At 35.7% G+C, this 24,975-nt stretch overlaps 1 protein-coding gene across 1 annotated transcript in view; it reads right to left on the reverse strand.

The window, feature by feature from the left end:
* Positions 1 to 24,975, reverse strand: part of HOMER1 (homer scaffold protein 1) — a 133,192-nt gene that overhangs the window by 73,718 nt on the left and 34,499 nt on the right. The window contains exons 2-4 of the mRNA XM_047070328.1: positions 11,788 to 11,944; positions 7,661 to 7,792; positions 4,079 to 4,171 (exon numbers count right to left, since the gene is read on the reverse strand). Of these exons, the coding sequence (XP_046926284.1) occupies positions 4,079 to 4,171; positions 7,661 to 7,792; positions 11,788 to 11,944 (382 nt within the window). The remainder of the gene's footprint in view (positions 1 to 4,078; positions 4,172 to 7,660; positions 7,793 to 11,787; positions 11,945 to 24,975) is intronic.

Below are 24,975 nucleotides of genomic sequence, written 5' to 3' on the forward strand. Positions count from 1 at the left end.
TTTAAGAAAATCTGAAGTATTTGAGATTTATTATACTTGAAATGTCCAAAGAGATCATATAATTCAAACCTCTGACCTTACAGATTTAAGTACTACCCAGGCAGGTCAAGTGACTTGTAGAAGATCAAATAGCTAGTCACAGAGATACTAACAATCAGTTACAAAAAAACAGTGCCTCATTTGAGTAAATACAATTTACCATTAAAATGAACATTAAAAAATTATGGTATTTATAACAAAGCTAAAGAAACTTTGTTCCTTCTTTGAATATACACATGCAGACATATTCTACTTTTTCTATAAAGTGAATTTTTAAAAATCTGAGGAAAAAAGCTAGTCTAAATATACATTAAGAGGCTACAACATATCTAATACTATACAACCTGACAATTTATATGGGGAGGGGGAACCTAACTTTTGTTTGACTACAAACAACTAATGCATTAATATTTCACTCCATTTAAAAGTCTTAGTGAACTGTCAGCTAAAACTTATTTTTTTCTAAACTCCAGTGAAGAAAAAATTGCATTATTTTGATTATGTAGCCCCTTTTAAAGCCAATCATCACTCTTGATTTTATGTCAAGATTATTAAAAGATTCCCATGGAAACACAAGAAGAGAAGATCTCCAAAAGAGGAGAAGTTCTAAATTAATGTCTGTTATTTAAAGAAGGACATGAAACAGACTAACAACAAATACATGATTCAACTTATTCCTGGAGATGTTTTCCTGATAAAGACAACATAAAGACTATCTGACATGACCACACATTCTATCAAGTGTACAAACTTAGCCCAAGAATTTAAGAATGGGGAAGCAGCTAACTCGGCTCTAAATGCCCGACTCTCTTCATCACATGCCCTTAGGGATAAGGAATAGTTTGTCTACAGCACTGCTTCTCCAAGTGTGGTCCCCACATCACATCTCCTGGAATGCTGTCATCAGAAACGTAAATTCTCAGGCCCCATCTCAGCCGTACTAAATCAGACATGCCAGGAGTAGGACTCAGCATTTTGTGTTCTGATAAGTTTTCCAGGATACTCTGATGCAGGCCACATCACCAATAACAGCTGTTAGCACTTAAGCACTTACTATATAACAAGCACTTTGTAATCCTCATTTAATTCTCACAACAACCCTCCAAGGAGATACTGTTTCTTTTTTTTCCATCAAGTTTTTAATTTTAATTCCAGTATAATTAACATACAGTATTATATTAGTTTTAGGAGATACTGTTATTCTCATTTTATTTATTAAAAAAAATAACTTGCCTAAATTAAAAAAAACAAAAACAAAAAACAAAAACTAATAAGGGCTGGAGCCCAGATTAAAAAAAGACAGGCTATAAAACCTACATTAGTGCCATTATCATTAGACATTGCCATTATCATATTTATCCTCTCCAACAATCCTGTAGTGTATGTATGTAGTGTATGTATGTAGTGTAAGTATGTAATTGCCATGTTACACATGTATGAACAGACCTAGGTGAAGCCATTTTCCCAAGATCATATAGTGACAAAAAAAAAAAAATTATGTACAAGTTTGTCTGACTTGAAAACCCATACTTTTCAAGAGCTATGACCAACTGAGTGACTACCACTATCAATTATTCCATTTAACTTCTTGATCCCCTTAATTCCTGAGTAGTAGTCTATTCTTCAGGCAGAGTGTTAATTTAGCAGGTTAGGTTAAATCAGGGAGAATCAAACTCTACTCTCCAGATGAGTATAATCAGAGTGGCCAGCAGTCATATATTTCAAAGTAAAACAGAGATATTAATGACATATGTAAGAGAATGTCACAAAAAGGAGGGGGAGGAAATGGAAATGAAAAGAAGTATATTTTTTTAAAATATTACTCTGCTTTGTACATCAAATTAGCAACCAGACTTCAAATGTTTTGAAAAGACAACTTAAGGTCAGTGTATTCTGGCTCTCAAATACTGATGAACTTAAAATCTTTTTTAGTCCTTCTATTTCATAGTATTTTCCATATATAAACATCTTAGATATACTCTTTTGATGAAACTGAAGGCTTAAAGACATTCCTACCACCAAAGAGGGGCAGATATCTTACCAGCAACTTGCTCATGGCCAATTAAATAAAGACATGTTATGATCAGAGAAACAAGAACTAAGTACAACGGCCAAGTGTAATCAATTGTAATTTTATTGGAGTCCTTTGCTTATTCTCTAACTGCATGTGCTGTAATATCCTCTTACAATGCTAGAATCATTCACCTAAGGACCTGGAGTTCCCAACATGTATTGGTACTAAACTTTAAATAGGTTTTTATGAAAAGTATACTCTAACTTCTGTAGCACTTAGGGAAGAGAGATTCAACGCAAGTTTCAAAATGATCATTCATGTTATTCCAGGTCAATGCAAATGTTGAGGAGGTACAATGGAGCCTTGGCACACCTTTAATCTATGAGGAAATATGTACTTTAAGCATAGTTAACAGAGCTCTCTTTTTCTGTATAAACAAAACAAAACAAAACAAAACAAAACAAAAACAAAAAAACCCATCCAACTCTTTATACCAGTAGGGTTTATCAAAACCCAGTCGGGTGCCAGGTGTGAGGTGGAAGGTGAAGAGCAAAAAAATTTCAAAAATGGCTAGTCGCTAAATTCCCAGGCAACTCCGATTTACTTTCTCAAGTTTTATGTAAATCTGCTACTACTGACAATATTCCAGAGAAACATTTATAACATCTGATTTTTCCTTTTCATGTAAACTCCTGAGTATGCTTCAAAAACAACTGCTATAGACAAGAACCCAGCCCAAACCTGAACTCTACACTTAGGGCACAAATTTAAATAAAAATTTATTTTATTTTATTTATTTTTGAGGTGGGGGGAGGGACATAGAGAGAGGGAGAGTGAATTCCAAGCAGGCTCCATGCTTTCAGCACAGAGCTGGACATGGGTCTGGCACTCACGAACTGTGAGATCAAAACCTGATCTAAAATCAAGAGGTGGACATTAACTGGTTGAACCACCTAGGCATCCCTGAAAATTAATTTTAGAAAAGCCTATTAAAAAAGTTGAATCATACCATGTACATTAAAACCTCTGTGAAAGTACTGAAATAGGAGTATTTAAGGAACTTAACTCGGAGATCTAATTAATTTCCAAATGAAGGAAGATTATGATGGGCAAGTCACAGTATTAAATCAATTGTTAAAGGAAAATTGTTTGGGTCTCAGTACTAAGTATAAAGATGTCCCAACTGTCAGATTTAATTACACTTAAAATCAAGGAAAATAGACTAAAATCAAATAAAACAGATTTTTTTTTAAATTTTCTATGTATTTGACATTTTGACATCTTAAAAAAAAAAACCTTTCTGGCTAGCCAATTCTTAGAGCAAGGAGGTAAGATGGGGGCATGCCTTTGATATGCAAACTAACCAACGCAGAGCTATACCTCCTTCATCAGGCCCACACACCCAGGATGCAAAATTCCTCTGCCTTAATCATCCCAGAGCCAGATACCAGGCAACAAGGGAATACCCTATAAGTTTAGAGCCTACAGAAATTATTCAACAAGCCAAATAAACCGTCTACCCTGCCCTGCCATTCCCAAGGAAACTCCAATATAGCTCTAGCCTCAGCTTTTCCCATACTCCTTCTTTCTGCCTCCTGACCACCCTGAGGCTTCCCTATGTGCCCCTCAGATGTATGCTATGCCGCCTTTTTCTAAGACCTGTGAATACAATAAACTCATTTTCCTGAGCCTCTCCTGTGTCTCCTCTTGTGATTGACCATCACAGAACATAAAACATTAGGCCAATCTATGCTTTTTACACATGATTGTTTTAAAGTTATATGCACATCAAAAAATCTGAATTATAATTATTAAACTCATTTCCTCCCCAGATTCTTGCAGGCATTGGCATACAGGAAAAAACCACCTTTCTCCACTATTACAGATTAAGTGAAGGGCATATTCTATGTCCACTTTGGAAATTACCTTAAATTTGCCATTGTTTTCCCAAATGTAACCCTGGCATAAAGGATACCATCGGAAATGAGTAAGGCTCAAAAATAGGAATAGAAATTAAATACCCACCTGTGAAGGTGTACTGGTAAGTTCCATCTTTTCTTGTGATTTCTCCTTTGCTAGTCGAGCAGCTTCTTTAAATTCCTGAAACTTTTCTGCGAACTGAATGTATAAAGACTATATACATTAACCAAATAAAATAAAAACAGGTCTCACTGCCCACTTTTACCTTGGTTTTCTTTCAATTGCTGAATAACTGACTCTTAACACAAGCGACGTAGCCATCAAATCAATTATAGGTGTAATACGAAAATGAAGGAAAAAGAAATCTAATACCAAACACTTATCTGTACACTACAAACTCCTTGGACAAACTGCAGTCAAAGACATCATGATAACTAACTTAGAACTTGAGGTCAGCTAGTTTACCTACGTCTCTTCCTCAGTGTTCAGATACAGTTTACTAAGACCAAGGTGCAGAGTATAGGATGGGAGTGGAATCAGTAAAGATTAGCATACTTTGTTTATCACAGGGAAAAAAATGAATCTTTTAGGTATTTACTCATAAACATCTCGGTATTTGGAGTGTGCTTTTAAATTTTACTGGAACATAAACTCTCATATTATGTGAGGCTTTTTATTTTCAACAATATAAATGGCAACATTTACTATTATCGCTAAATGGCATTACTAAAACTTCATTTCCAAAGATTTTTAAACAGCTAATGTACAACAGCAGAGAGGAATAACACAAACTCCACAAAGGTCTTTAAAATTGGTAACAACAACAACAAACTATGTTACATAAAATGCTAATTCCTACAAATCCATAGTAATCTAGAAATGTCAGAGCCACAAAGATTATCTATTACTGCTTTGGAAGTGGAAACTAGTCTACATTATTCTCAGAGTAAGTTAAGGCTACACAATAATCAAATTAAAAAGTCAAAAATCTCTATGCAACTTAAAGCACCAGCTAGAGCTGGTAATTAAAATATGAAATTATGGTTCCCTACTCAAACCCCATAAGCCAACCCTGATTTCATTTTGATATTGAGAAGGAAAACTTGGGAAGGAAAGGTCATTGTACTCTAACCTGCCTTGGACATTTGGAAGAAGGCTAAAATTTAAGTTTTCATTACAACTTTCCTTCTTACATTAAAGTTGTCACCTGTAACTTGTAGATCAGGGAACTGAATGTATATTACTACTCCTTTTTCAAGTAAGGAGGTATTCTGTTCAAGTAATCTGAACACAAAGCTAAAAGGGTCTCATTCACACTTGTGTAAATGGAATAAAAAGGAAACCATATTTATCTCAATGTAATCTGAAGTAGAACACAGTTTTTCTTACACTCATCTAGCATTCCAACATAGTTAATGTTTAAAACTCTTTCAACTTCATAAAGGCTCACACTACTGTTAATTTTTATAGGTTTGCGTTTCCATGGTAACAAAATACAACTTAGTAAGCACTCTAACAATCCAAGCACGGTTGCAATTTTCCTCATACAACAACCCTACAGACCAAACATTTCTCTCAATACTGCTACTCTCTCTTATTTTCAGAGATCCTTGTCTAGAATTGCCTTCAGACTTTCTAAAACCCTTATAATGCTTTGATTCACTTACGGTTTTTAATGATAAAATAAGCCAGAATAATTACATGCTTGCTTCATTTATGTCAAAGATTATAAACTCCTTGGGATCCCCTATAGTCTATAAAGCAGCAACAATGGTCTTTAAGGTAGCATGGAAAATAAATCATAATTTTGTCATCTCTGGACAAAAACATTATGAAGAGACCGATCACCAACTCTTGGAGCCAAGTCCAGTGAATAATTCCTGGAGCCAAGTCTAGTTTATTTAATGTAGATTCTCCCTCAAAATACTAGGAATCACTATCAGTAGGTTGGTCAAAAGTATATGTTAACTTTAAAGAGGAAAAATTCTTGAAATATAAAAGCCATTCTCAGAAAAAAAAGATCAAATGAAAGGATACAGTATAACTGACAGCATTTAATAAGCTATTACTTTGCCACATTAGCTAGCTGCCCAGTAACCTCAAAGATGTGACAAAAACTCAATTTGCAGTCAAAATTACTTATGCCCAAAAATCATTTCATACAAGTTTATTTGAGAAATTAATCCACAATTTAGTTCCTGTCAAGAAATTTAGCAAGGGTAATATATCAACTTTTTTTGCTCTACACTTTAATAGACAATTCCAAAAGGAAGTTCCAAAAAGGTTCCATCTGAGTAATGGCAAAATTATTAGAACAAATGTGTAATTTCCTAAGGGGATTATTTCCGGAGGGGCAATGCTCAGCTGGATACCTGTGTCCCTGCCATGTTGAAATACTTTGAATCTAGAACTCATACCTTTACCACAGTCCAAGAAATGAATTTATAGAGTAAGATGGGTGTAACAGAAAACAAATCAGTAACACTTTTTCATTTTCATCATACTACAGAGAATGGACTTATAATCATGAAGGCGAAAGTTAAAATAGCCTTAAAATTGGACCCTAAACTGTAATTTATATTAAAGGTAATAAAAATATTTGAAAACAACCATGTTAAGTAATGTCTACAACCAAAAAAAATGGAAGCAAAGATTACTTCAATTATTGATCTAACTATACCGAGTCAATAAATATTCACAAAAATGTAAGATTATTTTTAAAAAGAACTTATTTTTAAGCATCAGAATGATTTCTGTAATGAATAGCTTACAGTGTAAACATAAACAGTGTATACCTACAAGAGTCTGATGACCCTGAAGCTGAACATTTGTAACTCCCAAAAGGCATCAAATTATTGTGAAAGGTAGGGTTATCCTTTTAATTGAACACTTCAAATAGAGAAGTTCAAAGAATAAATCTTTGGGTCTGGTGAGCATAAAATCTGACGAGCCAAGTGAGTACTCCTCATCTCCTTCATCAGTATCTTATCCTGAGACAGTTTCCTTTGCCTTAGTCTTTGTGGATGACACCCACAAGGCACTGCTGGTATAAACACTGCAAGCTGCTGCTGGTACGCGGGACAACTCTGTTATTTCCAGTAATTAGCCTGGTGATGTTCTGTATTTTGTTGGCCTTTCTGGCCACAGTCATTCACTTGGTCAGTATCTTGCAGGAACTCTTCATGTGTTTGTTAGATCTCACCACTCTGTACTATATTACAGAGTTTGAAGTAATTCTCAGAGAAAGCACCGTTTTCCCTAAACAAAGTAATTCTTAAGTGTCTGCTGTCATGTCAAAAAGCTGAAATCTGTATCACTATCAGCTTACGTTTTCACAATTCAGAAGAGCTTGCTGTTTACCTTCTTGCAGACCATCTCCACTAAGGGTGCTAATCCCTGGGCAAAGTCCATTCAGAAGTGATAATCCCCAACTGTTATGTGAACTATCATACAGAGAGTTAACCACCCAAATACTTCTCTATCAATGGTGACCGTTTTTAATGTGTATAAATTATTTCCCAATTGACAGTGAAATCCAATGATCTCTCACTTCTTGCTTTAAAATCACTATAATTGTTCTAGAGTATTAAATTTCTCCTATATTTAACACTTTTCATTTGCTATTATATATTTAAGACCTATGATTTGAAGATGAAGACTTCCACGTAATCTAATGAGTTGACTTACTTTTGAAAGATGATGCTCAGAGGAGAATCCCAGTCCGTAAACAGTGTTTGCCCGGCTATCGGCCCACTGGCCAAACTTCTGAGATGTTTTAGTAAATGTCATGTTTGGGGTGATGGTGCTATTAATTATTGCCTAAAAAATAAAATAAATATGAGTTACAAGCCAAAAGTTAGCAAACAGGCATTTAAACACAGGACTATTTACTTCTATAAAAAAACAAAGGATTTCTAATGAGTTTACTCAAGGGAAAAACAACCCCTAAATATATACTTTACTTCTTTTCCCACAAAGTGGTATAAATTCATGATACTGAGATTCACTATCATTTCTATTTAACACATAGTTTCTTACAAAATTACTATTTTGGTGCTATTAAATATTGATTTTGGTGAACACCATAATAAATTCCAACTATTACTGTGTATCATATTAAGAGAAGTACCTTCCCACTGACAGTACTATAAAAGTATATAATCAGTTAAGTTAGTGAGTTAATGCCCTCCAAAATTCAGATTACAAAGTGATTCCAGTAATAATAGAAATAAACATGTTACCAAATTCATAAGCAGTTTTTTTGGTGAACTACCAAATGTAGAATGAAAATCAAGCATTTTCAGAACAAAGCAAAATCTATTGAACACGTGAACAGTACAAATATAAATACTTATGAGTATGCATGTATTGATGAAGTTATAATAAATGTATGACACCTGTCCTACTAAAGAAGATAGTAAGAGTAGCTGGCCCCTTGCTTTCTGTCGCAAAAGCAGATGTGTTATCTGTAGTTCTATGAGAGCCCTTACCCTTGATTAAGCATTTTTATCTGTGACAAAATTTAAATACTCATACTCAAACCTCCTTACCCTTCAGTTCAAAAGCTGCTTTTCCTAGCGTGTCATTTTAGATTCTGTAAAATGTGGCTAACAAAGTACTCTAAATTGCAGGTAGTCATGAAATGAAAAGACTCAATGGAAAAGGATATATTAACAAATGGTTAATAACAAAATATAACAAAAGGTAAGGAATCTGGTTATGGAATCATTTGGTTATGCAACTTTTTTTTGCTGAGTACCTATTAAATGCCAAGCACAATTCTAGAGAGTTGAAATGTAACACTGAACGGTAATGTAACTGTGGATTACATTCTAAACCAAGAACAGTCAGTCAATTAACATATACGTAAGTAATTGACTAATGTAATTTCAGAGTGTTATGTGCTGCGAAGCCTGTAAGACCAGCATCTGATAGAGAGAGGGAGTCTAGAAGGCAAGGACTGGCAGGTACTAGGTTAGATTTGGCGGTCCTTGAGTGTTCCCAGAGGAGGGTGCTTGTGAGCTGAGATCTAAGTGTTTTCAAGGAGAGAAGGGCATTTTACATGGGATCTCAGTAACTCTCAAAAAGTGAGGTAGCAATAGGTTTTATAAGAAAACCTGTAAGAAAACATGTAAGAAAAATGACCCATTTGCTGTAGGTCACAGACCTTCACTTTCAGCTCTTTCAAATGAACTTCTTGATGCTTTTAAGGTTAAGAGTCCCATTTTAATCCCCATTTTGAACCTTTCCTTGCCTCCACTTGTCTTGGGGATTACTTGTTTAGGGATTCTTTAATCACTGAAGAAAAACTTTAAAATGAAAGACGATCCCACACTTAAAAAACATTATTCATAGGATGCTTGGGTGGGTCAGTCAGTTAAGTGTCCAACTCTGTTTTGGCTCAGGTCATGATCTCATGGTTCATGGGTTTGACCCCTACATCAGGCTCTGTGCTGACAGCAGGGAGCCTCCTTGGGATTTTCTCCCTCCCCCCCACTCTCTCTCTCTGCTCCATCCTGCCCCCCAAAAAAACTTAAAAAAATTATTCATTAGAATTCTTTGAATAGAATGGTTTGAATTTTTTGAAGATGAATCCACTTAAAAGGAAAATCTTAATTCTTTAAAATAAATTTTCTCTCAATCCCAGAGTTCCCATCCTTTCAAGGAAAACAGGTAGAAATGCTGTGTCATTACAGATCATGTAGTGCCCTTATCTTGGCCCTCGGCCATGCTGATGTCTCTGCAGCATGATTAGAAAGCCTTTAAACAAACTTTACATGCACAGTAAGGGCATTAAATGAGAACAAATGGACATTTTCTAATCAGGGGCACCTAAGGGCTTTCCAACTCATCACGCAGTGCAGAAATAGAAGTGGGGCGGGGAGGAGAAAACACTCATTTAGCCACAAGTAAGCCACTCTGCTTACACTATTGCTTACCAAAAAAACAACTCTGCCTGCAGGGTACTGCAGTAGTTACCAGCATCAGTTTTTAAAAAGTTAACTAGAAAATGGAACATGTGATAGAAATCATAACTGCTACAGAGGGTAGATTTTGTTAAAATAAATAAAAACTTGTTCACAAGAGCTATTTAAGAGTGTAAAGTTTACAAGCTGCAAAGTATACTCAAGAATGGAGGCCAGAAGCAATAGTTCCTATCGCCTCAGAAGGAAGGACACATGAGAGTTATTTAATCACATGGGACATGGGAATACTTCAGTTGAACTTTATTCTATTTAAGTCTCCCATCTGATAAAACTCCATCTTATCTGTGGTTTGGGCCAAGAGGGAAATACAGATTATAGAGAACTGAAAGTTCCAGTCAGGGAAAAGAAAGAAATTAATATTCTAGTGGCTGAGATCACAACAATTAATACCTGTTGATGTCACTAAATAGTTACAAAATATGACAAACTTATTCTTCATTAAAGAAGTTTTATAGAAATTAACTATTAGTATTTCTCAAGTCCTTTAAATCCTCCAAGTAAAAATGAAAGAGAATCAATTATTCTAATAAATACGTACTAGTCACTTAAGTAGAAGATAAGGGGCAAATAGCCCCTGGGGTTCTGTAATCTAGTTAAGGAGATAAGCAGTGAGCACAAGAGAAAATGAACTGAAAGTTGAGCATTAAATTATCTTTTGTTTCCCCAAACCACTAGGCAATACCTAATAGCCTAAAAATATTAACAATGATAACAAGAGCAGTGTTTTTATAGTGGTTACTATACACCCTTTACGTGTTTTTGCATAAATTACTTAATCTTCACATGAATCCCATGGCGTAATGATGTAGGTATTTTTATTAGTTCCTTTTTACAGATGAGAAAATTAAGGTGTCAAGACATGAACTATCTTGCTCGATCTAGGTCACATGGCTAGGAAGCAGGAGAGCAAAAATTCAAACCAGAGAGTCTAGGTCTAGAGTGTGTGCTCTCAGACCCTGGGCTGACCTGCTAAAATTTCTGCAAGTTCAAAGGCCTCATGGCTTTAAAAAAACGTGAAGGAGAAGAATGAAACCCTTGTCCTTCTATACACATTTTATCCAGAATCTGATGTTTGGTATTACTTATTCAAAATTCATTGATAAAAAATGGCATTTCCCCCCCTTTGAAAAGCATACTATCTATAAGACAATGATCAAAGTGCTATGCAGATATTAACTCACTTAATCCTTACTAAGAATAATGAGGCTCAGAGAAGTAATTTGCCAGAAGTCAAAAACTTAGTAGATGGCAGAGCTAAGATATGAACCCAGGCAGTCCGTGCTCTTAAACATTATACTATTTGCCTCTCCTAAAAATAAAAACTTAGGTCTTGTCCACATGCTTCCCTTCAGAGTAAGGGATGTCAGCTTTAATGCTGACACTGACCAGACTTCATACCATTTAGGGACTTAGAATTACTGAATAATCTACAAAAGTGTATCTGAAAAGAATTCTAGCTCCTCACTAGACTGTAAGCTCCAACAGTGTAGAAATTGTCCATTCTGTTTACCACTATATTCCTAGCAACTAGCATAGTGCCTGACATGTAATAGATATGCAATGAATATATATCGAATAAACTAACCTAAAATTTGTAGAATATTTTGGAATGTAACTCAATATAAATAAGGTGGTCAATCCAAGTAATTTAGAAGATAAAAAGACAAAAAGTGTTGCTAAAAATGATCAATTTTGGCCTTTTGAAGTTTTTAAAACTCAAAAGGAAATATTGTATCTTAATAAAGATGAAAATTCCCCAAATAAAACAGAAGGTGCTCTACTATAAAAAGCAAAAGAGCAAGATCATTTAAAGAGAATATAACTTACCTTTGAGCCATCTAAACTGATTATCCTATACACATTTCTTGTGCTGTCATAGAAATAAGACACAGTAACTGCATGCTTGCTGGTGGGTACCCAGTTCTTCTTTGTGTTTGGGTCAATCTGGAAGACGTGAGCTCGAGTGCTGAAGATGGGTTGTTCCCTATCAGGCAGAAAATAAAATGACAGATTGAAAGCAGTCATTTTATTGCACTGGACAACAGAACATGAAATCTGTGAGGATGACTCCACTTACCCCAAAACTCCCACATCTCCCAAGACGATAGAAACATTGTTCCATATTTGAATACTGTAAGTATTCAATCATAAGCTTCTTTAAAACAATTATAGTCCATTCTCATTATGTGACGAATCTGTCTACTCACTAAAATGTATTTGTAACTCCAAAATCAGTACTTGAGGTACCTTCTTAGTCTTTTGTAGTGGAAAGATGCAATCGCCTGACATGCATGCTTCCATCTGAGGTTGATCAAGGCAACACTCTGCCTTATTTCAGCTCCCATACTATAAACAAGTGTCCTTTGTGTGATCTATTTGGCACCATGCATTTCATAATACTGTGCTTTTTGTTGGTGTTTTCACTGTGTAAAACAGCTCCCAAGCATAGTGCTGAAGCACGGTCTATTCTTGGATGCAAGAAGGCTGTGATGTGTCTTACGGAGAGAACGTTATAAGCTATGCTCAGGCATGAATTATAGTGCTGTTGGCCATGAGTTCAATGGTAATGAATCAATTGTCTACATTAAATGAGGGGTCTTTAAATACAAACACACATAAAACAAGCTTATGTATTGACTGGTTGATGAAAATGTGATCGGAGGCTTGTAGGAACCTAACTCTCTGTATCCCCTAGAAGCAATCTTTGAGTATTTGATAATTCAGTGTTCGTGATGCATGTATAGAACACAACTACTCTAAATAATGAGAACCGACTATATTCTATTAAAATACAAGAACTTTATATAAGCACTAGGTTAAAAATGTTCACCTATTTAAAACTAGATTAATCCAGTAACAGGTAATAAACTTACTGAGAAAAGTTGACCTCTACTATATTAACAAATATACAGAAAACAAGGTAGCTCACAACCATAGTATCTTTTACTGAGTAGGGCCTTAAATAGATTTTAAAAATAATTTCAAGAACCCAAACTATTAAAAAATGTGTATCCAAAATATCATTAGCTTATTTTACAGTCTGGAAAACAAGTATGTGATGATATATATGCAACAGAAGCATGAGAATGCAAAATTTTCCAAGTTCTGAGTAGAAGTTCTTCTGGAAACAGCCTTTACCAGGCTTTTTTGCTTTGAGCCCAAATAAAGTTCATTTCTTTCAATTACACAACATCTTCCTTTCCTAAAGCTACATAAGGTCCTAAAGAGAATTTTAACCAGTAAAGAAAGGAGAGTATGGAAGAGAAGAAGTTAGAAAACAGGCAAGCCAAGTCTGGCCCATGGCAACACGACTCTTCAGGTAACAGTAATAGGCTGGGTGTCACATATGTCTATGATCTTCTTCAGCCCTTGGAGAGCAAGTATGAAAGGGAGGCCCCTTCCCTGTAGGTAACCTGGCTCCTCCCAGCTTTATTTCTGGAAACCTCCATAACAACTTTTCTTATTCTAAGAATCTGTTGTGAAGCAACTGATACATTTTATGCCACTCCCTAAAAACTGAAGCAGAGAGTCATCACTTCTGGCTTAACTCATATTACATATAGATTCATTCAACAAATAATTATTCACAACCTCCCAAGGCATTATGCCTGGATGAAGAACTCTTCTGAATTGGAGAAAGGTCTAGTTCATTCCCTCTTTCCCTATCTTTAATCCTTCAATTTTTCAGTGAGGCTACACTTGGGTTATCTTCCAAAAAGCCCTACAAACCTTGAGGCTTTTTTTTCTCTTCACCTTTTAATTAAAGTTCTAGGTGTAGTGCAGTTGGTCAGCCTGACTGTAACTAACTAGTTCCAATCCAGAGGAAAACCCAAACACACAAATGTATTTATTTAGGGCATGGAGGGAAGGGAAGTAGGAACTCTAGGGTTATCTAACAACTTCTCCCCCATTTGACAAGCAGTAAATTTCTAAATAGTGCAGGGTGTTGCAATATATGTATTTTATAAGAAACAAAAATAGTTAAGACAATGATATTGCCTTTACACATCTTATATGACCAATCAACAAATCCCTATCAGCGGAAATCTAGTGTTATAAATACTTTCCACATTTTAATTCACATAATTATATTAATCTGCACAATTAATCCATAAATTCAATTCCCTTGTGAATAAAAATCTTTAAACTAGCTGTTTTACAAGTGTGCCTTATGAATTTGAGTATCAACCAAGTACACTGCTTTTCTTGAATTCTCTTCTGAATAGGTGACTTCTTAAAATTACAGTTCAAGATTTCTGGTCAAAATCTTGTCAAACTCTAGATTAAAAATATTAGGAAAATAATTTCACTGCTGACACAGGGAACAGAGTTCCTAGAAGTAACAAGGAAGTTACTACATCTATCAAGGCATACTAATAAATAGTTCACACCTTTACTGAATATCTACAAGCCAAAAACAGATAAAGATGGTCCCTGCCCCTGAAAATGATGAAGGAGGACAGATGTCAAAAATAAAATGCTCTTCACCATGACAGATTCTTTGGAAATAAGTGACCAAGAGCTACCATGGAGAATGTGATGTCTTAGTAGAATTTGAAACAAAGTATGGTAACAGTGGGAAGAGGCAATAGTACACAGGTAGGTGTAGCAAGAACCTTAGTGAGTGTGAGTGCCTTTGAAGAATGAGGCTAAAGAGAGAAGCCAATTCATGTGGGTCCCCTCTGGAAACTACTCAGAGATTGTAAATAGAGAGCAGCTCTACATTTTAGAAAGACACATTTGGCAGTACTGAAGGGGTGGATGGGAAGGAAACAAGACTGAACACAAGAAGGCTAGTCAGACTCTTATGAAAAAAACTCAAGTATTAGAAATAAAGACGAATGGGGTGAGTGGGTGGCTTAGTCGGTTGAGCATCCGACTTCAGCTCAGGTCATGAAGTCATGGTTCGTGGGTTCAAACCCCGTATCAGGCTCTGCGCTGACAGCTTGGAGCCTGGAGCCTGCTTCAGATTCTGTGTCTCCCTCACTCTCTATGCCCCTCCCCTATTTGTGCTCTCTCTCTCTCAAAAACAAATAAATAAAACCTGGAAGGAAGGAAGGAAGGAAGGAAGGAAGGAAGGAAGGAAGGAAGGAAGGAAAGAAGGAAGAGGAATGGAAGTTAGGGAATGGAATGAAGATTGAGGAGGGATTAAAGGTAAATTTAGAAAACAGAATCAGTAAAATTAAGCAACAGATTGGTTGCAGGGCAATGTTTCTCAAACAGGGGTGATTTGTCCCAATTGGGACCTTTCACAATTTCTGGAGACATTTTTGGTTGTCACAACTGAGGGAGACTGCTATTGGCACCTAGGTGGTAAAAGCCAGGGGCATCGGTAATCATCTACAATGCACTGAACAGCCCCCTACAAGACAGAACCAGACCGAAATGTCAATAGTGCCACTAGCCATGTTGGGAAACAGAAACTGAAGTCTGGGTTTGAGGAAGAATGAAATGGGAGAGGATGAGTGAAGTTTTGACCAAGTTCAGATGTGTATAAGGGTTTGCATATAAAACTGTCAGAATGGAAACTTAAAAATATTAGTTTGGAGCACAGTAGAGAAAACCACGGAGGAGAAAAAAGTTGGGGGAGTCATCAAAAGATCGTATCACACTAGTCTGTTTAAGATACATTTCAATAACACTAAACATGTGAATTTCATTCTAGAGAAAAGCTCTTAGAAGCAGCAGAGAAAAGCCATACCTGAAATCTTAAAGCTCTTAATTTTTAAAAGGATCCGTAAAGCATTTGAAACTAACTGGCCCAAGTGTCCAAGTGTTAAAGTTAATATTTTTTTAAGTAAACTGGATGGCATTCATCAGTAAAGGTTAGACACAGTACTTCCTTTACAGCAATTCACAAAAATACTAACTGCATCAGATACAAATAGTTCCCAAAATACGTTCTATGGAACAACAGTCTTAGAAATGAGTGTTCCGTGTTTAAATAAATTCTGCAAACACTGTTCTGTCCCATTCTGAAATACTTATAATGTACATTAGTGTATTAAAGGTTCTAAAACATCCTGCAGTAAAGAAACCCATTTAGGCCTGAGTAACCCAGCATGTGGCAAAATTATCTGGCCCCAAAATTCTTTTCCATGTAACACATTAACATGTCATAGGACTTATATTTATAACCAAAATATGAAAATCAAATGATAAATTTTGAGGTAAAAGTATCTCACTGTAAGCTGGTCTGGATATTCTGCCATTTTTACTGACATTACTGTCAGTAGAAAACATATATAAAAAATACAATACAAAATTGAAGCTTTATTTAGTAACGACTAGAGTATTATTTCTTAAACGACATTGAAAGGAACTCTTCTAAGGAATTAATCTAACAGTCAATTTTAAAGCAAATAGATTTTGGCATGAAATGCTTTAAACTGCCTTAGAGGAATAAAATTGAACCAGATACACACACCACACCCATACACACTTTAAAACTAGAAAATCATCTACTTTGGCATTTCTTCCATCAATTATCAGGACAATGAGTAGTTCAAATGACCTATTATAAGAAAAGCTTACTGGAATATTTTCCAGTTGGTTCATAAAATAATTCTATGAAGCTGGTACAAGAACAATTCGGAAGTTCTTCATCTTGGGCTAAAATGCAGTAAAAGTACTACATGCAGTGATCAACTCCAAAACTTAATACGGATGTGAAAAACCGGAAGAATGGAAGTACAAGATGACCTGAGAAAAATGTGGTAAAATCAGAGTTTTGTTTTAAAAACAAGGTTTACTTAAACACATTAGAATTGACATAAAGAATGAGTATATTTAACTCTTATCTCTGTAATAAGAAAAAAAACAACAACGAAAACTGAAGCAAAAAAAAAGACTACTTGCCAAGAAATATATAAACTCTAGATCTAGAAAAAAAAGGAAAAAGTTAACTTTCATCATCTGGATAGCTTTGATTTAGAAAAGTTCAATGATAATGCTTTTTAAAAATTATTACTGAAATCTGTATTTTTGCAAACATTATGTGATTATGCAATAAATTTATGTTTCAAGGAAGTGCAAAGGTATGGGTCCAATACTAACAACCAAGCTCAAGGGAAGAAAAAGAAATTATACACTCCCTAGTCTTCTTTTAAAATTTTTGTTTTAATGTTTATTTGTTATTGAGAGAGAGACAGAGCATGAGCAGGGGAGGGCAGAGAGAGAGAGGGAGACACAATCTGAAGCAGGCTCCAGGCTCCAAGCTATCAGCACAGAGCCCAATACGGGGCTGGAACTCACACACGGTGAGATCATGACCTGAGCCAAAGTCAGACACTTAATCCACTGAGCCACCCAGGCACCCCTCCCTAGTCTTCTTTGAAGGTTTGGTTTACAAATACTCTTTTTCATATATGTAAATATAGTTAAATATTGTAGCAAAGGGGATATAAAGAAGGTTATGGTTTCAAATAATTCCCCGACTTTCTAATTAAGTTTTCAGAAGAAAGCAGCCTGGTAGAAGTTTAAGAAACCCCAAGGTTAATCATAGTTTCCACTGAGAGTTTGACACTGTTATAAACACGGTCGGCTGGCTATCCACCAACTATTCTTCAGCACTCCCTCCTAACATCTCCCTGCATTTTGTTCTGGTGCTCCAACCTTCCTCCACATGACTGTGAGCTTCACTAGAATAATCAAGGCAATTCCAGTCTTCTTACCAGAAGTCCATTTAGGAATGGACCTCTGAAGCAATTCAGGTCAATGAGATAAGCAAGGAATGTTTGCTGGAAGCTTCTGGGTACAGTCACAAAGAGATTCACACATAACAAGAGGTGCTCTCTTAAATAACACTGTGTATGCAGTGACATCGGACCTAAAGGAGTCATTTTAATGCTATGAGGCCACTAACCTGAGAACAAAGCCAACATTGTTTGCTAAGAATAGCAGATGGAAAGACAAAGAATCTGCTTCCTTGAGTTGTCACTGAATCAGTGAATTAGCCTCCAGGCTTATGTGGTAAAATAAGTTTCCTAATTGTTTCAAGCAAGTCATTTTCACTTTAAAAATTACACAAATGAGGGGCGCCTGGGTGGCTTAGTTGGTTAAGCATCCAACTTTGGCTCAGGTCATGATCTCATGGTTCATGGGATCAAGCCCCATGTCCAGGGAGCCTGCTTCGGATTCTGTGCCTTCTTCTAACTCTCCCCCTTCACAACTTGTGCTCTTTTTCTGTGTCTCAAAAATAAATAAATGTAAAAAAAAAAAAATTACATAAATGATAATTGAAGAGGTTTACATGAAATAAACCCTACAATGAAGTGCCCCTCAATAAAATGTGACTGATGGTCTTCCAGAACTCCTGGCTAGCTATACACTGGTCATTCATCAACTTTATAACACAACCCCACAGCATATCCAATTAGATTTGGGTGGGGGGTGGGGGGGGTCATTTAAAATTCTAGAGGTAATCAATAAAAAAAATTCCTAAGACTAACTGCACTCAGACAGGTGGGAGGAAGAAATGTGACAATGGCAAAAGTTCACTATCAACTGACTTTCTACTTTAAGAATTTAATACCCAAAGCTTTTAAGAAATAGCAGTATAACACATATTAGAGATAGGGAGAAAACCACCAAGAGAAATAACAACTGGATGTTTTAAAAGCAGTTGACTCTAGTGATGCAGCTAGATGAAGGGGAAACTAGTGATTGTCTTTACAAAACTTCAAGTGTTACTTAATTTTTTAACTCTGTATAGGTACCAAAAAGACTTTTTTAAAGCGGCATTGTGGAGGAATCTAGATACACATCAAAATTAACACCAAGAAAAGAATGTTTTAGGGATCACTTATAAAGACTGCCAGAGAACCAAAGAATAAGTGACAAATTTTAATAGCTTGGAACTCAATGGACTCAACAGTACATGCTATGAAGGTATTTCTATTATTCATTAAGAGGAATAGAGAGAAAGTGGGGAGAAGCAGAAATCCAAACATGCCTAAATCCAAGACTGAAGGTATGTCTACTTCTTGGTGAGGTGAAAATACTCTCCTCCGTTAGAAGTAAAAACACACTAAGATAAAAACATTCTATGTCAGCTCAGTTTTTGGAATTTGAGAAGCTGGATAATACTTGTTAAGGCCAAAACGACATGAGCAAGGATCAGACAGGGAGTGAACAGACACCAATGATCACTGAATATCTTAGATGTAATACCTGAAGAACTTAGCTTCAGTGCCACTTGGGGGTGGCACAGAATGTCTTCAGACAAGTCAGAGCTCAAGCACCTGAATTTCCTCCAAAGAATTATCTTGCACAAGTAATAATATAAATTGTAATCCCATTGGGATTATCGGGGAACTGGTTTAACTCTGTCTCCCCATACATCCACACGAGAAAAATCTTGACTACAATACCTGTCTTGATGCTGCTCAAATATTGTAACTGCATATTGCCAATTATGTACTTCTATTGCCATGTTATGTGTTTAACAGCTGACTGCATATACATTTAGAATGTTATCTTTTGAAAAATACAAGCTTCTTTTGAGGGAAGCAGAGATTATTCTAATGGCTACCCAACACATAGTTGTACTACAAGAACTCCATCTAGTGATGGACCAAAAACATAGCAGGCATATGTTTTTTAAAACTTCCAAGTTACTATTTAGCCAACACAAAACTGTAAAGTGACATTGTTATACCACAAGTATGCAGATTCAAAATGTGACGCCAACAACTACAAAACATTTTTTCTGGAAGAATTTCTTAGAACTGTTTGATGTTTAAAAATAGAGTTCCTTGGTCTTGTAATTGGTTAAATGACCCTTTGAATGAAAGATTTTTTTAGAAAATCATCGTTTGCATCACAATTGAGCGTCAGAAACTTTCATGACATCAAATAAATTAAAATTTTCCATCTGGAATTTAAGATTATTAAATTACAAAATTATAGTTAGTAAAAATACTATTTCTTTATATACCATCCCTCATTTTAAGAGCGGTTTTCATCAATCTTAGTCCTTTCATTAGGCCACAGCACTAGTTATTAAAAGAGATTATAGTACTTATTTACCTTGGGCACTTTAATCATTAGCCACTTTTAAAACATCAAGAGGTATAACAAAATTCATAGTAAAGAAAAGCAATCCCACTCAATGTATACTTTTTAGCAAATGATAATTATCAATTGATTCAATGCTCAAAGAACCTGACTTGCTAATTATTTTTATTTTTAAAAAATTTTAAGTAATTTTTTAAAGTTTATTTTTGAGAGACAGCGAGCAAGTGAGCAGAGGAAGGTCAGAGAGAGAGGGAGAGAGAGAGGATCCCAAGCTGATGTCTGTCAGCACGGAGCCCGATGTCGGGCTAGAACTCACGAACCATGAGATCATGAACCGAGCCGAAATCCAGAGTCAGATGCTTAACCAACTGAGCCACCCAGGTGCCCCTTGACATGCTATTTATTAAATAACCACCAAGTGACATCATCCCTGCCCCTCTTCTCCATTTTATTATTTTTTATTAAAAAAAATTTTTTTTTCTTAACATTTATTAATTACTGACAGAGAGAGAGCATGAGCATGGGAGGGGCAGAGGGAGGAGGAGACACAGAATCTGAAGCAGGCTCCAGGTTCTGAGCTGTCAGCACAGAGCCCGATGCGGGGCTCGAACTCACAAACAACGAGATAATGACCAGAGCCAAAGTTGGATGCTCAACCAACTGAGCCACCCACGTGCTCCCCTCTTCTCCATTTTAAACCATATCCATTTCAGATAAAATCCTGGATGTATAAAAATAAAGAGGTATTGCTGATAACTCATTATATTTAAAATTAGTATTGTCTCTCTCTCAAAAATAAAGAAATGAAAAAAATTTTAATCTCTGTCTCTCAAAAATAAATAAATGAAAAAAAAATTTTTTTAAAAGGCGGGGTGCCTGGGTCGCTCAGTTGGTTAAGCATCCAAATTCGGCTCAGGTCATGATCTCACAGTTTGTGAGTTCGAGCCCTGGGTCGGGCTCTGTGCTGACAGCTCAGAGCCTGGAGCCTCCTTTGGATTCTGTCTCCTTCTCTCTCTGCCCCTCCCCACTTGCACTGTGTCTCTCAAAAATAAATAAAATAAAATTTTAAATTAGTATTGTTATTTCCAACTCTATTAGACTTTAAATATCCTTTACCCAGGTGATTTCCACTAAATAAAGCTACATAGTGAAAACTAAAAATATACAAAAGGGAAATCGAAGGAAAAAAGCCTCTCTCTTATTAATGAAAATTTAATTCGTGTTAAAATAGGTGGTGCATTCCAAAAAATCTAAAAAAATTTTCTAGTAGACATCCAATTCCTAAAACCTTTAAGAGTAAAATGTAAAAATATTATTTAAAAAAATTTTTTTAATGTTTATTTATTTTTGAGAGAGAGACACAGCACAAGCAGGGGAGGGACAGAGAGAAAGGGGGACAGAATTTGAAGCAGGCTCCAGGCTCTGAGCTGTCAGCACAGAGCCTAAAGCAGGGCTCAAACCCATGACTGCAAGATCATGTCCTGAAGTGAGATGCTTAACTGACTGAGTCACCCAGGCGCCCAGAAGATTATATAAGTTCTAATACCAATAATATTTGAAGGAACAACAATACTCTTAGGTACTTTTCCTGTACACCTACTACAAACTAACCAAGTGTATACTCAATCCATATAGTATCTGAAGAAGTAACTATTCTAAGAAATAAATCCAGGACTGAAGAGAAAGAATTGAAGGTACTGTGGCAAAATGTTAATGTTTGCTACATTTGAATAGCAGTTGCATGAATGTTACATTATTCCCTGTATTATTCTGAATATTTTAAATAGCTCACAACAAACAATAAAACTTCACACCACTTCTCTTAGAATTTTTATTGACACTGTGAAATCTGAATAATCAGCTATGTTTTATAGATATGTAGATCATTTATTTTTAACTGTGACGCAAAAGTCTATGGTATAATTAGAGCTTCACTGTCCAATACAGTACTACTAGCCACATGACTACTGAATATTTGAAATACGGCTTATGCAATTGATAAAGTGAATTCATTTAGATTTTGATACCCAAGTCACTTAAACACATTTAAGCATATACGGGACAACCTGGGTATGTGAATCTACTATTTCAACTGTACATTTGATGAAATTTAAATTCAGTTCAAGTATTTCTGATTTTAGCCTCCAAAATGAGAGGTGCTCTAAGTACAAAATACATAAGGGATTGCAAAAACTTAGTAAGTAAAAGTATGTAAAATATTCCAATGATTCTTATATTAATCACATATTAAAAAGATATTATTTTGGATATATTGTGCCAAAATGTGTTAAAACCAATTTTACCTTTTTAAAACATTAACAATAAATTTAAAATTATACAAGATGCTCACACTGTACTTCAAGTAGAAAATACTGGACTATTTTATGTAGCCATTTCCTTACTGACAGACATAGAAGTTCCATTTTTTACACTATTACAAACAATGCCCCTGTATGTTTACTTGTGCACACATGCAAGAAGATATACTAGAAAAATTCCTGATCATAGGGTATGCACCAAAGCATATTTCCAATTTGCTCTTCACAGCACATGTACCAATTTATATTCTTTTATAAAAAAAGGTTTATTATTTATTTTCAGACACAAGAGAGAGAGAATCAAGCAGGGGAGGTGGGGGGTGGGGGAGAGAGAGAGAGAGAGAGAGAGAGGGAGGAAGGGAGAGGGAGGGGATCCCAAGCAGGCTCCATGCTGTCCGTGCAGAGCCTGACGCGGGGCTCGATCTCATGAACAGTGAGATCAGGACCTGAGCTGAAATCCAGAGTCAGATGCTTAACCGACTGAGCCACCCAGACGCCCCTGAGTTTATATTCTTAATAGTCTTAGATAATTTCCTCCCAACACTTGGTAATGTCCAAGTAACATCTTTAATTTGTGCCAACTTGATGGGCATGAAATGGTATTTCAATGTTGCTTTAATCTGCATAACACTGATTACTAGCGAGGCTTAGGAGATCTTCGTATATACTTCTGACCCATTTGAGTCCAGTAGATTTCTATACTTATTCCTGAGCTTGTTTAAAACCTTATTTTAGCTTCAGAGAGTGAAAGAGACCAGAATCCAAAATTCAGCACTCAAACCATATGCAGGGCAACATTTCATAATTCTAACATATATAAACCTAATTGAGGTCAACACCCACTAAAGTACAGAAAAACCAAGTTGCTTTTTTCCCCTAAATCTAAGGACATTTAATGTTTGAAAATCAATACAGCATAGATACAGCACATAAATTCTGCTCTTTTCCAAAGGCAAATTATAGTTTTAGTTTTTATACACCAAATTATTCCTGACATTCTTCAAAATTTTTCCTTTGTGGAGGGCTGACTACAGGAGTAATAAATGTGTACTAGTCAAACTTTTAGAGTTTTTTAAAGTTTTCCTGGCTTCTTATCAAAACAAACAAACAAACAAACAAACAAACAAACTAACAAACAAACAAATCCAGGAGCTCCTGAGTAATTCAGTTAAGGGTCTGGCCCTTGATTCCGGCTTAGGTCATCATATCACAGTTCTCACAGTGCATGAGTTCAAGCCCCGAGTGGAGCTCTGTGTTGTCAGAGGCTGGTAGGGATTCGCTCTCTCTCCCCTCTCTCTGCCCCCCATCACAAAAATAAAGAAATAAACTTAAAAAAAAATTTTAAACCTAACCTTTAATGCTAAACTATAAGTCAAAAGTAATAATGTGATTTTACTGTCAAAAAGGTTAAACTCATGGGTGTTTTCCAAATATTAAACACTATCACCACTTCTACACAATTTCCATTCCAACTTTCCTTAGACTTGAAAGAATCACTTCTATCTAATGGAGTTTTCTCAGTCACAGGTAATAACTACATCTGGCTAACTCCTTTCTGAGTGGTCTTCAAGTAGGTTAGCTATATGCAAGTCTACCAACGAACAGCATCTGGTATTTTATGTACGGTAGCCACACATTCTCAGTTTCTCAGATTATCCAACTTTAATATACTTATTTTTTCTATTGAAAAAGGGCTGCATTAACTACAATTAAATGTGATTTATGATGCCCACTGTTGTCAGCTTCTCAGGAAACAAAGATTATAGACAAAAATTTTTGTCAGATGCTGTGTCCCAATTTGGGGTTTTGCAAATACAATCTCTATAATGACATAGGGTTTTTGCTCAAATGCATTAGATCTATTTCAAAACAGTGGTGTTAAAATAATTCAGTCATTACAGCATTATGGAGTCCCAAACAAATTCTGACTGTGAATCCCAAACTTTCTGACTGTGAATGTATTTATTATTTTTCACTGATGATAAATTTAATATATGTATACAATAAGCTAGGTTGGGGGGGTGTCTTTGGCCTTTTTAGCCTTTCTGAAAGTGAATTTTAGTAGAGAGGTACATGAGGTAATCACTATTGATAAAAAGGGCACCAGATACAGTACTCTACAGCTTATAGCACTGTTTCTTTACACATTGTGGCAACTCAGAGGGTCATGGTCAACTTAATGGTTAACAATGGGCATTATAAAAAGTGAATGACAATGTAAAATATCAGAGGACATCTTACTTGTTAGCAGTATACATATTTATTATCCATGAAACTTTGGGCTACATATTTATTTATGCTTGCTGCAATGTAAGCTACTTTTTTTTTTCTTACTGTGAATCATAGTCAAAAAGTTTAAAAATCTAGGCATTACAAAATGCTTTCATTTAATGTTCATGAAAACCATGTGAAGCAGGCACACAATACCCACTTCATGGTACAGAAGCATAGGTCCTAGGTGACTCACCCAAAGTCACACAGCTAGCAAATGATATGAATAAGCATTTTTAAAATGCAAATGAAAATAAAATTCAGTCTCACTAGAAATTAAAGAACTGAAAATTAGAACCACAAGTTATTTTTTCACCTGTCAAAACAGGAAACCTTTTTTTCAATGAAAAAACTCAATGTTAGTGAGAGTTTAAGGAAACCTGACACTTTCAAAAGCAGCAGGTGGGAG

The sequence above is a fragment of the Lynx rufus genome, unplaced genomic scaffold (genome assembly GCF_022079265.1).
Source record: "Lynx rufus isolate CCGP_SWC_20201006 ecotype Redwood Valley unplaced genomic scaffold, mLynRuf1.p SCAF_1, whole genome shotgun sequence".
Taxonomy (NCBI): Eukaryota; Metazoa; Chordata; class Mammalia; order Carnivora; family Felidae; genus Lynx; species Lynx rufus.